Consider the following 17,565-nt stretch of genomic DNA (forward strand, 5'->3'; position numbering starts at 1 on the left):
TTTGGCTCTTAATATCATTGCTCAATAACTTGTGCTGTTAAACTTCAATTGTCTTTCATGGCACTGCCATTTTTGCACAGTTTAAATTTATTTGCCATGTTTCATCTATGCAAAGATGAAGTTTTGCAATCTGATTTTTTTCACTCACTTCTCGATTGGTTTTCAAAATTTATATATGCTTTAATGTTTTTGATGATAATACTCTATTTCATTAAACATAATTATTGATTAATGTAATTAAATTTTGATCCTTTTAAACAGCATCATCTCATCTGGAATTTGTGAAAATATTGATTTTAAGATTCCATAATATTTATAATAATGAATTAAAGATTAAAAAGTATATGTTCAATTCTTATTGTTCCATGTTCATTTCTTATTGGAATAATATTAATGCTATTCTTAAAAAACTATTAATTTTTTTTTTACCAGATTATTTACTTTTTACTGTACTATTAATGTGTTCGTAAAAACTATTGAATTTTTAAACAGATTATTTACTTTCACATATACTATTTTAAGAGCCTTCAGCATATATATATATATCGGTTTTATAATGTTTTACTACAAACTGCATACTGTTTCATAATATAGTTAAAGGGAATTAAAAAACTAATAATTTAGTATAAAAAATAAAAGTGAAATAAATATATTTAGACATCAGTTTATAAATAGAATATACAAAAGTATTAAAAGATGGATAATCTCTCTCTCTCTCTCTATATATATATATATTTCATAACTCACTTTTAAGTTTTCTCTTCCAAATCCAATATTTTGACAATTTGCCATACTAATCTTAAACTCTTAAAAGCATAATATTGATTACTGAGAGATAATTGAAAACAATTATGAAACTAGAGATTCCACTATTTTAGTTATATGGCATTGAATGCATTTTGTGCACATTATCACTACTACAAAGTTAAAAGTAAATTTTAAAAATAGAAATAGATGAACCAAGTGTAAACCATTATTGAAGATTTAAATCTCTAAACTAAACTTTTTTCTTTTCTTTTTTTTTCACATGCAAGTCTGTCTGTTGATTGTCTCTTTAAGGAGTTTTCATAGAGAAATTACTCTGATTTGAGATGGAAATAGAAAGTTGATTAAAGATCAAAGCAAATAGTATAGTATATGTATTCAAAAATAAAGAACCTGTTAATAAAAGTATCTACTGCATATAAAGAAATATAAGACCTTTAATCAATTGTCATAATTTGTTTGTCCAACAATTAGTCAATTGTTTAATCATATGATGGGTAGGTTTATAAATAATCGTAAAAAACAAGAGCTTTAAATACCTTGGTAAATCTGAAGAGGCTATAGATCTTTATCTTCTGATGACTTAATGAGGGGGGGGGGTAGCAGATTCCTGGCTAAAAGTGTATTGCTTATTTGTAATCTAGAAGTAAATAAAGATTATATTAAAAAATTCTTTAACAGCACCCTACAATATACATTCCTTTAACTATAGATAAGTTGAATACATACCTGCTTATAATAGCTGATTGAGGTGTTTTATGAATCCAGTCTGTAAATTATTTATCTTTGTATTTCTTGATTACACAATAATTTACTCGATAGTGAAGATTGTGGTCTGGGTGAAATGACTTGAAGACACATGTTGTCTTTTATAGGATTTATTGGTAACATCAACAACAAAAGGCACATGAATACGCCTTAGTGTAGTAGGCCTAGAGAACTACACATAAAAATGTCTCGGGAGAGAGAAAGCCCGAGATCACTCCCCATAGTAAAGGAAAAAATATACTAAATAACAACAGGGAGAGCACATATACATGATTGGCAGCTAGCTCCGCCCAGAAAGATCATGTGGTTAACTGAATTTTTAACACAGGCAATTATTCAACTAATAATTGACATATCCATTCATTTTCAACCAAATCAATAAATTAATGATTTGTTTTAATTTTTGTATTAATAGTTTTGTAAAAAATATGTACATTTTTATTTTTATGTGTATAATATGGAAAAAAATAATTTTTGAAAGAATAGTCATAAATATTAATTAATGGCTTTTTTTTTACTTATAAAAGCATTTAATTATGATAACAGATTATAAAGAAATAATAAACTTCAAATAAAAATAACATTAAAATTATTTTACAGGATTTATCAAATAGAATATAAACTTAAATGCATAGTTAATTTTCCAAATATATTATAATTAAAAAATCAAATATAATTTTCATTTAACGATGTTCTAAATAATTTAATATAAATATATATTATAATCGGATAATTTTATAATTTACATGATTTATATTTTTTTACAAGTTTGTGTTTATTTAAAAACAAAATGCATAACTTTTTTTTTTACTGATCCAATGGTTCTTGAATAGCTGACTAACCAAAAATTTTCATCATTATCTGCATAAAAAGTATAAAAAAATGAAATAAAACATGAGCATTCTTAAATATGCTGCATACATATATTAAATATCCCTGTATCAATCTTGAATTGGTTTCTTCTTTCTTCATTTATGTGAAGGTAACAAACATTTCTTAACTGTATGTAGATAAACAAAATGTCTTGAAAGAATTTAGTCTATTTATTTTCATTAGAAATTTTGACATTAGACAGTAATTTAATATATAAAAGTGCAAAAAAATAAGTCAAAAGCAATTTTATTGAACCACACTTTACATATTTATAATACAGTGTGATGGTCTTTGGCAGTTTCATTTCAAATTATTTCTTCTTACTCATATTTCCCCATTTTATATTTTATCATGAAAATCGTAAAAATATACTGAATTTGAAAAAATCACAATATATTAAAAAATATCTATATCTGCATTGGAATATAGTCACAAATAATTTTAAATATATATGACTTACTTTTTCATAATAAAATAAGCACATTTTTAAAGAAACTTATTTTATTGCTTTTATTTTTAACTGTCAAAAGAATATCAATATGTTTAATCCATAAATAAAGATAATAATGGTATCTTTGTAAAATCACATATTATTTTGGAGGTGTTGGAAGCAAAATCAAGTAACAGCTAAAGTAAAATAGATAAGTAATAAGTCGACTAAAACAAATAACTGTCATTTAATACAACTAAAAATTAGTTAAAGTTTCAGAATTTAAAATTAGAGACTTTTGGTGAGCTAATTATTGAAACAAATACAATAAAACATTGTTTTTCATAATGATTAAATGCTCATAATTTTGAAGGTTTCTGCAAGGATACGAAAAATTCTAACTCAAATTTATATTAAAAATTGAATAATTTAGTCTGCTAATTGAGATTTATATTCAGAGAATATATAATAATCATAATATGGGCAATAGATTTTGAATGCAGTTGAAACTTGCTACCCAGTGAATTGTGATTTATACATTAGCATTGATTGTTGAAAATTATAAAAATAGATTTATATAAATATTAAAATGCTGAAAGCAAATAACTTCTAGAACTTTAAAGATGTTCAAGATCCAAAGCTAACTAATTTTGCATAATTTTCATTCTCCCTTCCCCTACTTGATGAAAAGCTTAAGGAATAAAACAAAGTAACTTACTTACAATTGATGAATATTTTATTTTATAACTAATGAGCTTAAATGTCCCTTTTTCATTAATACATTTTACAATGCATTTTTTTGTTGCTGTTGTTGTTTTTAATTTTTCTACTTTTAATCCAGAACAATTTTTTTAAACTTATCAGCAATAAATGCTTCAGTAATTAGATCACCAAAATAGCAAGGAAATTTTTTTTAAAAATTATTTAGGATATCCATGACGCTTTACATAATACATGTCGAAAGGACTTGCACAAAAAACTAGCATTCTAGAAGAAACACTGTTAAAAACCCTTTGTTATAGCACCACTTTCTCAAATTAACAATGAGGGTGTTGGTTTCTTTCCTGGCCAAGCTTCCTTTGCATATTTCTTCTTCTTAGGTTCTTGTGATATGTTCGTTTCATTGGGCACAGTTGGGTTGGGAATAGTCACTGTATAATCCGGAACAACTTCTGTTTGCTCTAGATCAATGTCTGGTGCAGGATTAGGCAGATGTAAACCAAGTTTGACTGAAAGTGAAGGAGTGAATAAAGTACTTATGGTTCCATGACCAGAATCGGAGCGATGAATGTCATTAACAGTATGAAATGATTGTGCCATTCTTTTATTAGAGTTTGATGATAGTCCACTGCCAAATAGGTTAGATGTTTCTTCTCTCTGCCTCTGTAATATAATGTAGGGGGAAAATTAGAATATATGGACTTATCTTTGTTTAAATAGCTCAATAAACATAATTTAGCTGAAATTAGTAAGAATTTGAGAAAATTAGTTATTATGCAACTTTGCGAACTCAAATTAATGTATTCAAACATAATGTGCAGTGATTCTAAAATAAAGCTCTTTGATATACTTTTTAAAAAGTTCTAAATGCAGCACATCTTTTTAAGGTATTAATTCTGTCATTAAACATCATTACAGATTTTTAGTAATAATCCAATTGTAATATACCCCAAAGAAAAAATGAAGAAATAAAAACTATCCAATTCATCATTAATATTTAAAAATAATATTTTTTAATTGAATTTGAGTAAAAGGTATGTTTGGTATATTATAAATGTCTCATTTTTGCAGCAAGTCTAATAAAAATAGAAGGTGTCCATTATAATCATAGTCAAATAGCTCATTCCCAAAGCAACAATGATAAACATAAACTTCTATTTTGAAAGTACTTTAAATAACAAAGAATTAAATTTTAGTTTAGTATACTAGTTTAAATTAGTAATTGTACAACAGAAAACATTAAAAAGCTTAAATTCTTACACAATACCTCAACTTTATTAGCCATATTCAAAAAATATTCTTGGCGCTCAAACATTTTCAACAAAACAAGGAAAAAAAAAAATCACACTTCTGAAACTAAAACTAACCAAATTATGAAGCTTTAAATTTCATTATTTTTAACTCCATGTGGAAATGCCATATTTTGATTGCAGATTTCTCAATGCGATTATTGAAATGACATACAATAGGGATAAATCAAAGCGTCATCTCGGGTTATGACATTTTGAATGGCAGTAGTTTTAGCCATAAAAGAAGTAGAACTTCTTTGTTTAAACAACTAAAAAGAATATTTCTATGATAGGATTGAATTCAGGTGTATTTTTTCAAGAGCACATTCATTGATTCTAATAGTAATTTTCATGCCATTTAGAACAATTTTTTTAACTGGGAATATGTACTTATCTATAAATGATTTAGAAAGCAGTCGGATCACAATTAAAGAGACCTTGTATATAATTCCTTAATTAGCATTTTTTTGATCTTATAGCCATTTTTACAAATTATCTCCTTCCTTCAAAGGCTTCAAAATTTAAATGATTATTACACAGAAATAAAATTTTCTACAGCCTCCATTCAAAAGTATTAATGTATTCACAACTATCATATTCTATTCTTTAAACAGTACAATAATGAAATTAAAATTTCATAGCAGAAGTCATTTTTATATTATGAATTGTATAAAAAACTTTTTTTAAACTGTTAGTTAGCATTTAAATCAGTAACTTTCAAGATTTCTTGGTGTTCATAATTCTTCTACAAAACAGCAAACATGCATCACAAGAAGAAGAAAAAACACTTACCTTATTTGGAATGATAGCTGATTGAACTAAATTCCTGAACCTTCCAACTGTTGGGTCAATGTCCTCTGAAAAAAAAAATCATGAAAATTAAAATGTAAAACAGGAGTATATTTTTAATAATATACAAAATTACATTCAGTTACTAATTTTTACATTTCAGAGAATAAAATTCTTCACCTGGATTGATGATTTCTTCTTCAGTACTAAATCTAACAGATACAGACTTTCTTTTCCGTGCTGTAGGTTTGATTTCTTCATCTGTAATACCAAGCATTGTGATTCTTCTATTATGGGCTGTATTGAATTCAGTGAGATTCTAAATAAAAATGAGAATAATTTTAAATAAAGTTCAGACAGTATATTTTACATTATAATGAAATTCTTCATCTAATATTGAATTATATTCTATGAGCATAATACAACATAATAATATTTAATATTTAAATGTAATGAAATTCATAATGCTCTCACAGGAGATTTTAGTAGACTATGACACTACAGACTAAGGGTATCAGAACTCACAGTCCATAAGGATTGTCTTTGCGATTCAGCAAGATCACAATATGTAATAAAATTTTTAATCGAAATTCTGCAGCATAAAAGTTTTTTAAAGAAATTTTTGCTTTGGGGGAAAGAAAATAATTCTCTTGTCAGATCCAAAATTACTAACATTAAATTTGGATTAATTTCGAAAATAATCACTACAGACAAGATACCCCCTAGCAAACATAGAATAGAAGAGATTAAAATACCTCTAAGAAAACTTAACTTTAATTATTAATTTTATTATTGTTGTTATTTTTATACAGTAATAATTATTTTGCAACCAAGATAAAATAAGAAAATGTTTATTTAGCCTTTACTGGGATTTTAGTTTGACAGTCTAGTTCTAAGCAAAGTACAATTTGACAGCATTTAAATTATCAAATTTCAAAAATTTGCTTAAAATTTCATACTAAAAATTATCAAAATAGTTCATAAAACTAAACAAACAGGATTTTATATATTTTTGGTTTCTTAAAAGCATGGCTAATAATTACCATATAAATGTTTAATATTTTAGATTAATTATAAATTTTGCTTTATTCCTTCAATTAGTTGAATGGCTATTTAATAGTTCAACATGATTTATTACAGTGCTAAAAAAATTTTTTTTTAATGTTGGAAGAAAATATTAATACCTAACTTTCAATTGACCCATGAAGTGAAAATGTACCAAATTAGCATAAATATAGAATCATACAAATTATAGACTTCAGCTCATTGATCATTGCTACAATTCAACACAAAAAAATATGTAAGTAAAATGTGAAGTTTCTGATCTCATAACTAATTTTTATTCGTGTTTAACTTTTTCACACACCAATAAATCAATAAATTTCAATATGAAAAAAACTTTTTTGAATTGCTTGACACCAAAACAGAAGTTCAGGTTTGCATACCCAAAAAGGATAGGAATATTTCTGATTGTGTTAAAGATGTCGCTGGTTTCTTCCTTTCACGGATAATCATCTGCTATTATTTCTCAACCAATGCAGACTTTAGTTTTAAACATCATATATTATATTATATGCATCAAAAAGTTTACTCACTACAATTTATTAAGTAATTTGACAAGGTAATGAAATAATGATCATAAAAATAAATAGAATAATATTAGCTTACATGTACAAGTTTTAATTATACAATTAAGCACACTACAAAATAGTGAGTTTATCAAATTACGGCACATAGACCACTTATTATTAATTGTTTATAATGGTACTATTTTTATACAAATGATTTAAAAATAAATGCTAAATGAGTCATTTTTAGCATCTGATGAATGGTACATATATTTTTGACTCATATATTATATTATATATATATATGTAGTACAAAATTGAAAAAAAGTTTAAGAATCTATCTTCCATATAATAATCAAAACTACATAGAAGAAAATAAGAAGAAAATACATACATCTAACTCAGTTTCTGATTCAGGAAGTCCCAAAAGTCCACCCTCTAATTCCTCAGACTTTTTTTCCAGGTCATCCGATGTAGTTCTTCCAGCTTTCTGAGGTCTTTCACGTAAGATGTAAATACGAGTAGATGCTCCAAAATGAAATTTGCTGTCAACAGGAAGCTGAGTAGGCTTATGGGGTTCCAGGCGAATGCTACCAATATAAGTTCCATGAGCTGAAAGAAATCATAAGAATTTTTGTAACATTTGCATATATAATTCATCAAAATATATTATACAGAATAAATTTTAAAAATCATTTGATAAAAACTAAACAGGTCACAACAAAAATTAATTTTTAATACTTTAATCTTCTAAAAATAATAAAAAATCTTGGCAATTTTCATTGCAAAAGGTATATTAGAACTTAATTTTAGGGGATACTTATATTTTTCTTGCACATTTTGCATTTATTCATAAGCACATCAAGCATCTGCGATTTCAAGAATATAAATGCCTGAAACATATTCAGTATTAACATTTTTGCCTGCAGTAACAATCACAGGAAAGACTCTTCTCATTCAGACTAATTACACATCTAATCAATTAATAATTGAGACATTTGATCTATGACCACAGCAATTTCTCCACAACAATCAATGAGAGTTTGTACTTAGGAAAGTTTATATCATCAATAAACAACTAGAATGCAAATGCACATTTATTCATTTCAGTATCTTTCAAATTAAACATCCTCCTGATCTTGGAGAAACCTGCAGTGCTGTAATGCTTCAAATTCTTTTTATAATACATCTAAATGTAATGCTATGTAAGAGCAAAAACTAAACAATTTGTTCTTCCATCAATAATCTTGCACATAGGTGATGCAGATAGACTATTCTTAACTCAGGAAATAATAGTAGCTGTTCTGATCCTTACTTTTGCCACTTACCGCCCGCCCCCTCTACATATGCTGATTGAGATTATTGTACTTTTATCTCATGTTTGGGAATGTTATTCAAAGATATAACTTCTCTTCACACAAAACATTCAGATTCTTAACATTCAAAACATTCAGATTCTTTTCAAAATTCCTTTCTTGTACTCAACAGAATATCTATCCTTTTATTATTAACTATACTTATCTAATCGAAAAATCAAAATATTATTCCTTACATTCAAAATATTATTTACTGCAACACGTCTTGCATTAAAGTTCTAATTAGATGTAGCCAGAAATGAATTTAGACATTTTGCAGCCTAAACAATACACACAGTACTCTTTTAATAATCTATTAATTAAATACCACTTTTGAACACATTTCTAATATATGACTAATAATTTTTTTTTTCATTTATCTTGGCGAATTTGAAAATATATTTTTGTATTAATTTAACATAAAAAAATATGTATATCATGAAAAAATGATTAAAACATTGAAATTCTGGAGGGATTAACAAAAATTATTCATTTTTTTTTTTATTTACAAATAAGTGCATTAAATTATGGCAATATATTAACAGGAAAATGATACCTTAAAATAATCATGGTACTAAAAAAATTATTAATTTAACTTGTCAAATAAAATATAACATAACCAATTAAACGAATAATTAATATACCAATATGTTATACATAAATAATTAATTGGTATCTTACTTAATAATAATTTCAATAATTAAATACTAACACACATTGTAATCCTTACATTTTATAATTTATTGTATTTTTTATAAATTTATTTATTTGGCAATTAAAATTAATAACATTTTTTAATCTACCTGTGTATAGTGACCCCTTCCCTCCCTTCTTTCTATCTTAGCAATGTGATACTAAACACCAAACTAGTTGAAAATCTGCAACTAAACACATTCATTGTTTAATAGATAGGCACATTGTTATATTTGGTGCACTTCGCAAATTATTCATCAATATATCTATAATCCATTTAGTTTTCAATCTTTATAACGACTTATTTTGAAGAACAGGATTTATATTGTAAGCAATTTGAAAATTATAGTAGAATTTATTTTTCAATTATGAATTACTTTCAAGGAAATATAGTATATAAAAACTGAACTAGAAAAATTTAAATATACCATAGAATTAACACTTGTATGCAGAGTATTAATAGTAACTTTTTAATAAGTATTCAAACTATATAAATTGAAAGCAATAATTTATGAATTATAATATATTTTACAAAAGAAATCATATAAAATATAATGAAATTAAGTAATTTTAGTTAAAATGCAATTATATTGTATTACAATTCATCATTAGTAAAACTAAGGATATTTTCTGTGACTGACAACATTTGTGGCAAGAAAAAATTTTGTATGAGATGCTACTTTTCGCTCAGTATAGCAACCATAAAATGCATACGAGAGTGGCATGAGCAGCAAAGTTATATCTTAAATTTGCCATGAAATTACAAAATTTGAAAAGTAAGTTTAAAACGAGTTTTAAACTTACAAAGTCAGGAAAGTAAAAACTGGCTGATAACAGACTAATAACAAAAAGCTTTTTTTTTTTTTTTTTTTTTGTAATAAGTATAGAAAGTAAAAAGGTTGAATATGTTTTAATATATTTATATATTAATTAATGAACTAGAAACCATGTCAATTATTTAGTAATTATTCATTTGTAAATTCAGAGTGCTACATAATATTAAGTTCTAAGAATGCAATCAATATTTCATGCAGAATTTTTAATATTTTCTAATAACTGGATAATAATATTAAACAATGACCATAAATCACTAGACTTCAGAAAGAAAAAGACAGGGAAATAAGGAACCGATAAAAATTATTGCATTAGTTAAGTTGTTTAATTTTACTAGCATTCTAAAATTACAGATGCTATCAAAAACAAATAACTCTGATTAATTATATAATTTCCCTATTTCAAGAAGCAAATTAATTTTCATTTAAATAAATGTATGCAAATCATTATTTAAATGATTAACCATGTTATTGCTTTTACTAAAAAATGTAGGCAAAAAAAAAAAAAAGAAAGAAAAGAAAAGAAAAAGTAAATGCTGTATTAATGTCAATTTAAATTAATACTAAATTTATTTTAATCCTCTCATTGTAATAACCATTATATTGATTTTTTTCAATCAAAAAGAGAAAAAAAAAAACCATCAATGAAATAAATTTTATTCTATAAAGAAAATGAATAACCTTCAGCTTCTAATATTTTCTTCACAAAATTTTTTAGTGAAACATAAGTGCAAAAAACATTTTAAAAAAATACAATTCATTATTTGTGCAATAATTCATACTAAATATTTTGAAAGCACTCAAAGTCTTTAAAAATAGAAACCAAATAAATAAAAGTTTTGGCTTCAATAGTAGAAGAAACACTTACTAAATAATCACACTTACTACTTCCAAGATCAACCAAAAATGTTCTGTTCAGATGCTTATGATAAACTAAGGCAGCATGGACTCGTGAACAGGAAGCGTGATCTATGCAAAAGTCATTCAACTCTGGATTTCGACCAAATAAGTAACATTTCTTTTCATCAATCATCAGTTTCTATAGCATAAAAATATTATTTTATAATTTGTTTGCAATATATATAAATTTGTTCTTTTTTTTTCCAATATATTTATGAAGAACAAGTCAAAAGATTTTACCATATGACAGAAATTTCATTTGCCTTGAGCAAGTTCTTTTCAAAAATATGGAGTAAAAGATATTATAATTTGCAGAATGTTGAATTCTATGCCCTTAAACAATTTTTAGACCTTAATAGAGTATAAAGCTCATACTAAAAATTATCATCATGATTAATCATCTGAATAGAAAATATAATACTGCAGTAAGCTTAGATTTTTATAAATCTGAAGATTTATAAACTTAGACTTTTATAAGAAATTATAATCATCTACAGATGATTATAATTTCTTATAAAAGTCTAAGTTTATCTACAGATGATTAACCTATAAATAAAACTGCAAGCTGATTGAAAGAATTTGTTGTAAATTGTTGTTTGTCAAATGTTTTCATTTGAAATCACCATAATAAACAAACTAATTTTTTAAAAGTCAACAATTTTAAATTTAATTTTTAATTTAAAATTTTGAGTAGCCTAGAGTCCATAATCAGAAGAATCAATACATAATGGTCTATTCATCTGGATACATGAACATTTTATGTAGATAAAAATATATAAAACCACAAAATGACAAATAATGGATTAAAAAAGGCATCGCATAAAATTCTTTCGATTAAACAGACTATGATGGGGCACTTAAATTATTGTCAGTTAGTGAGAAGTAATGTATAATTCTTCCAGCAAATCAATTTAGAAATCCTAGATGAAGATGAAAATTATTTATATGAAGAGTATCACAGGTAGGGATTGCAATACCGGACCAAAATTTCAATACCGGTAATCGGTATTTTTTTAAATCTTAATACAGGGATACCGGTTTTAATACCGGTATTAGAAATTTTGGAAAAAGAAAGAAAACACAGGTGTTTCTTTGTTTTATTTGCCAGTTTTGTTAGAGAGTGTAAATATCACAAAAAATAATTTGTAACTTATAAATTATAACAGTATATAATCACAAAAAAGTAAAGAAACATCTTATTTATTTAAATCACAAAAAAAGTGTAAATATCACTATTCAGTTTGTGGTACTATTACAAATTTTTGAAATGTGATCTAAAAAAACGTAATGCATCAATGGTACTGTCATTAAGCCTGAAAAGTAATTTTGTGTAAAAATTACCAGCTGTCGAAAACACTCTTTCGGCATCTACGCTAGTTGGTGGTAATGTTAGCAATGCACGATATACTTTTTTCAAGTATTTACCTCTAAATCCCTCATCTTCAAATAAATCGATTTCTCGTCGGATGGTTTTGGATATAGCTGATTTCTGTATTGTATTTTGGTTCGTTGAAAATTTTTTTTTAGTGATTATTCTAATTTTTGTTCAAGAGACAAATCCTTTTCACTATCGACAGTAGTGACATCATAAACTTCGATAATTGAACCGAATTCTGTATGTGGATAGGTTTGTGGGAAAAAAAATTTTAGAAACTTTTCTCTAACTTAATCAGATTTGAATTGGTTATTTTCTTTTCTTCTTTTCATTTTCATTTTTAAAATCATTAGAATTATGTAAATACCATAAGACATTTTCTATTTTGGTATGCCTTTCTTCTGTGCGATTTTTCATTGTAATATAGTTGGAATCCGAAGTTTCTATATCCACAGTATTTGGATTCTTCTGTTTTTTTTGGTATAATACATCTATTACTCCTAATTGAATTCCATGTGCATAGCACAACTGCTGATTTGCACCAATCAACTTTCCAACTTTTTTCATAATTGTTGCTCCATCAGTCGTTATGGATACAATATTTTCTTTCAGGGATAATCCATGTTTCGCTAATTTAGATTTAAGCAATTCATTAAGCCATTAATTAGCTAATTAATTTCGCCCGTTAGGGAGACATAAAAACAAAAACGTATACTACATTGCTATGTTCGCGATACCTGAAAATATAGTGGTGACAATTTTAAAAATTTCTAGTAAATACCGAAAAACCGGTATTTAAACTTGTGAATACCGGTATTATAAAATTGTACAAATGGCTCAAAATACCGGTATTCGGTATCCCGGTATTGCAATCCCTAATCACAGGCCTCCAATTGAATATAAAAGCATTAATAATTTAAATGATTATAAGAAACATATCATTTGTAAAGTTATGGTTAAAGTAGCCATTACACAACTTGCATGATTTCACCTATCTTTCTGAATCAAATGGCCAAATCATTTGTAATATTACAACAATAAATACAAATATTTATCAAAATTAATAACAAGTATTTACCATTAAATATTTTTTATGATGAAAAACCATAAACATATTTAAAAAAAAAAAAAAACATACTTAAAGTGTTCAGAACTTAAATTCTTGACTAGCAAAAGTACGAACAAATCCCCCCCCCCCAGAATTTGATTCTGAATAATAATTTTATCAACGGACATGAAGTATTCTTTTTAACTATTTTAAATTGCTCCTATAAAATAATGAAGAATAAAAAATTCTTGAAAAAACATTTATCTTATAATTTTACTTTTAAAATAATGATTAAAAAATTATTAGCTATGAGTTCAATCTATTAAAATTGCTCTAAATCTAACTAAAATATAATTTTGAATGGTTAAACAGCTCTGTCTTTTTTATAGGAATATATTAGCAGAAAAGACAACATTCAAACACAAGCGATCACCATACAATGGAACCTAAATTGTTACTTTACAGCATCATTTACAAGAGTTTCTTCATAACAGTGTTTACAATTATTATAGAAAATTCTGTTAAATGAACAGTAATATAAATCTAGAAGTGTATAAATTTATAAACTAATATATGCTAATAATAAAGATATGTGCATAAGTGTGCTGGTGCTCTATAAGTCAGATCATTAGACCTATATCTAAAAAAATTTGGAACACATATATCTTGGAGAGTAAGAAAGTGCCTCTAAAAGTGGTATTTAAAAAAAAAAAAAAAAAAAAATTATTAATTAAAAATTAAACGGAATGTTAGCATTCATCTACAATAATTTACAAAAATGTTACAGCATAAAAATTATTTTTACATTGTCTAAAAATTCCAAAAAATTATCTTCTTAATAACATTAATTTAATAGTCATGCAAGTATTTCTTGAATTTTACCAATTTTTTAAAATATTTTGAGTCTCAATTCTAACAACAACTGCTGCTCTGAAACTTAAACAATTTTCATTGTTTTATCAATTATTTAACATATGATTTTCTTCCATTTGCTAAAAACTAAAGAAGAATTCTATTTAATATTTGTGTAGTTTACATGCTGAATAAAAAAAGTTACAATGAATTTCTAAGATGAATGAACCACAGATTTAAGTTTTAATAGAATTAAGATGTTATGGGACTGGTCTTTATTATTAATAAGGTTTATATACACAACGAACAGAACATATATCAGTAAATTAAAGTAACAGGTCCTTATTGCCTGGCAATTTGGTAAAATCATGGATATGAACTTATATCTAAATAAGTTAAATCTAAATATAATCAATAACCTCGGTAAAACAGCCAATCACCAACGATGACTAGTTACAAATATTTGTTGTGCTATATGTTTATAAAATAATACCAGGTATGTATCATTGAAACTATGCATATATTACTTCATTAGTATTTCCAACCCTCCATTATTATTGGTGGATGAAATCTCCAGTAATTACTGTAAATATATCTAAGAAGAAACATACAATGCTGTAAAGTAGAACTTCAAATTACGTATAATACATATTCTTGGGAATGCATAGCAGACCAATAAGAGGTATACAAAAATGACATAAATAATTGATTAGGAAAAAAACATATAAGGTATTAAAATAAAATAGAAAAGATTAATTTAAAAAACAAACAAATTTATAAATAAAATCTAAGTTTCTCCAAAAAAATAAAAAGTTCCTTCCTTTAAAACCTTTATTAGATAGTACTATTTTAACTGTTCTATTTTCCATAAATGATTATCAAGAAGAATTATATATACTCTAAGTTTTCTATTTTTATATATATATATATATATATATATATATATATATATATATATGCATAGCTCTCTTAAAAGCAGACACAGATAAATGATTATTATGATGATTAATTATTATGCTACATCGCAAATTAATGCAAAATTGATTCAATAGCACTTTTACTTATTTCGGACTTAAATCAATATCATTAATAAAAATTGAAATAAAATATAAAATCAAAAATAAATTTACAAATTTTCTAAAAATTTAAAAAACTTTTATTTTTAAGTTAACAAAAGGTATAAACTTTTTTTTGTTTATCCGAAAATGGGCAAATGGAGATATAATAGTAAATATTATTCAAGTTATAGGAGAGTAAACAAAAATTGGAAATTGCAAATAACAATTTAGGTTTAATTTGCATAGATTTTTTTTATATATATTTTTCAATCAATATGTCACTTGTCTGTTTATTCATTCCTATGCAAAACATGTTCTATAAAAAATTTCCCATGGATTTAGAATACCCCTGTAGATAAAAATAAAAAGTACATCAGAATTTTCTCAAAATCTAATAATAATAAATTGCTAATAAGTTTACAAAAAAATTACCTGTATTAATTTATCAACTTTCAAAACATCAAGATGAAGGCCCACTGGTGGCTTGCCAGCCCTAAAATATAATTATTTAAGTATTACAAATTTGTTAGGAATATTTTGTATTATTTCATTAATAGGACTCCAATTATTGTCAAGTTTGATATCGGTACTATAATGTTATTTCAAGAATTCATTGGAAAGATTTGATTTTTACTTGAAGTCTCACCAACGGAAAATTTGCAAACATTTTTTTAATAATTATTATTATTTATAGATTCCATTTTAATAGAAAATTATTCATTTGATGTCAAATTTATGTGCCAATCTAAAGAAAATGCTCTCAAATTTCATAATATACTAATACAACAAAATGATATATTATGAACTTCATAGACCAGTGGTGAAAACTTGGTATGGGCTTTTATAATGTTTTTTTTACACTGCTTTGGTCCAAAATTTGATAAGGAACTTCAATTTTGTACAATTAATTTCATTTATCTAAGTTGTTGTGTCTTAAAATTACAACACCATCCGCATACATGCAAATATACAGATTGACAAATGGCCCATTCTTCACTAAAGATTAGTCAAAATTTAATACAGATGTATAATAATATTGACAAATCTAATTTCAAATATAAATTTATTTGCCTTTTCGAATTAACGTGTTTACATCAGCAAATGCATATAACAGATCACATAAATTTTGTCTACAAATTGATAGATATCACAAAATTTGTAGAAATGAAGAGATGTCAAATTTCATGCTTATAGCTTATTCAATTTTTGAATAAATGCATTCATAATTTCAAATATATGTTTTTCAAACTTGGAAAGGTCTGAAATGTGTATTAAATCGGAATAAGTTTTTTTTAAAAACATTTTTTTTTAGACTTAGGGAGTTTGAAAGTAAAATCGATTTAAATTTGAAAGACGAATTATCTAACGATCACAACACTTTTTCTTTGAATTTTTCATATATAGGAAAGTGAAAAGAATTCAAAACTAAAGGATTTTAGAAACTATCAAAAATTTAATAAAAACGTTAACGTAATTTTAAAACAAAGTATATAATAATATCGTGATTCTGAAAAAAAAAGCAATTACTTAGAAAAAATGCAGAAAGAATAAACACTTACCAAGAAGGTATGTCATAATGATTCGCCATTCCGCTTTAAGACAAAAAATACAACGATGCATCCATTTGAATGAAATCTGAAATAGAATTTAATAAGATTAATTTTACTATCTACCACTTTCTGACAGTAAAAGCTAACTAAAAACAGAAAAAAAAATTAAGTATGAATGCAATATACCTAAAATTGAATAGTTCAACAAAAACGGATAAATAAGGCAAATGAGTTATTCGAGATCCATCTATTTAGAGGATTCATAAATGCATTAGAAGCAGAAATAAAAATCATAATATAAACAATTCAACTTATTCAATAAACTTTTATATTTATAATTTATCAACCGATGCCGTTCACTGAAAAGTAAAATATGAGGTTGCTACTCAAAGATAATAAAAATAAAAATTGTTAGCAATCTATAATATAATTCAATTGATGAAAGAAAATTTTCAGTTAAAACATATGAGTTTACGATCAACTAATCATTTTATTGATTTATTAATTTTGTACTTAATCAGTAAGGAAAAAACGTAATTCATAAAAAAAGGCATCGAAATTCTAATCATGCATCAGTACCTCAAGGCAAGCCGGCAGAGCATGCGTAGACTCACAACAAATATCTATCTGTGCGTAGACCCCCCCCCCCCAAAAAAAGTATTAAGTATCCGAATCCTTCCTAGATTTGTGACCGACATG

The 17,565-nt window shown here is 25.5% G+C and overlaps 1 protein-coding gene across 1 annotated transcript; it reads right to left on the reverse strand.

Annotated features, from left to right (window-relative positions):
• Nucleotides 1-2,636: 2,636 nt before the first annotated feature.
• LOC129966825 (nuclear inhibitor of protein phosphatase 1-like) lies at nucleotides 2,637-17,208 on the reverse strand. The gene is made up of 8 exons (XM_056081406.1): nucleotides 17,053-17,208; nucleotides 16,876-16,951; nucleotides 15,749-15,809; nucleotides 10,969-11,122; nucleotides 7,597-7,814; nucleotides 5,815-5,953; nucleotides 5,638-5,702; nucleotides 2,637-4,219 (listed from the first exon to the last, which is right to left on the reverse strand). The coding sequence occupies exons 2-8, from the start codon at nucleotides 16,902-16,904 to the stop codon at nucleotides 3,869-3,871; spliced, it is 1,017 nt and encodes a 338-aa protein (XP_055937381.1). The 5' UTR covers nucleotides 16,905-16,951; nucleotides 17,053-17,208; the 3' UTR covers nucleotides 2,637-3,868.
• Nucleotides 17,209-17,565: the final 357 nt, after the last annotated feature.

Source organism: Argiope bruennichi, chromosome 4, assembly GCF_947563725.1.
Source record: "Argiope bruennichi chromosome 4, qqArgBrue1.1, whole genome shotgun sequence".
NCBI classification, from domain to species: domain Eukaryota; kingdom Metazoa; phylum Arthropoda; class Arachnida; order Araneae; family Araneidae; genus Argiope; species Argiope bruennichi.

What these genes read in the sequence shown, in the direction of transcription:
- LOC129966825 (XM_056081406.1), bottom strand. Translation starts at nt 16,904, where the DNA reads ATGGCGAATCATTATGACATACCTTCTTG. An exon ending in CATTATGACATACCTTCTTG is followed by an intron (nt 15,810 to 16,875) that starts GTAAGTGTTTAT and finishes ATTATATTTTAG; the next exon opens with GGCTGGCAAGCCACCAGTGG. An exon ending in AAGTTGATAAATTAATACAG is followed by an intron (nt 11,123 to 15,748) that starts GTAATTTTTTTG and finishes TTTATGCTATAG; the next exon opens with AAACTGATGATTGATGAAAA.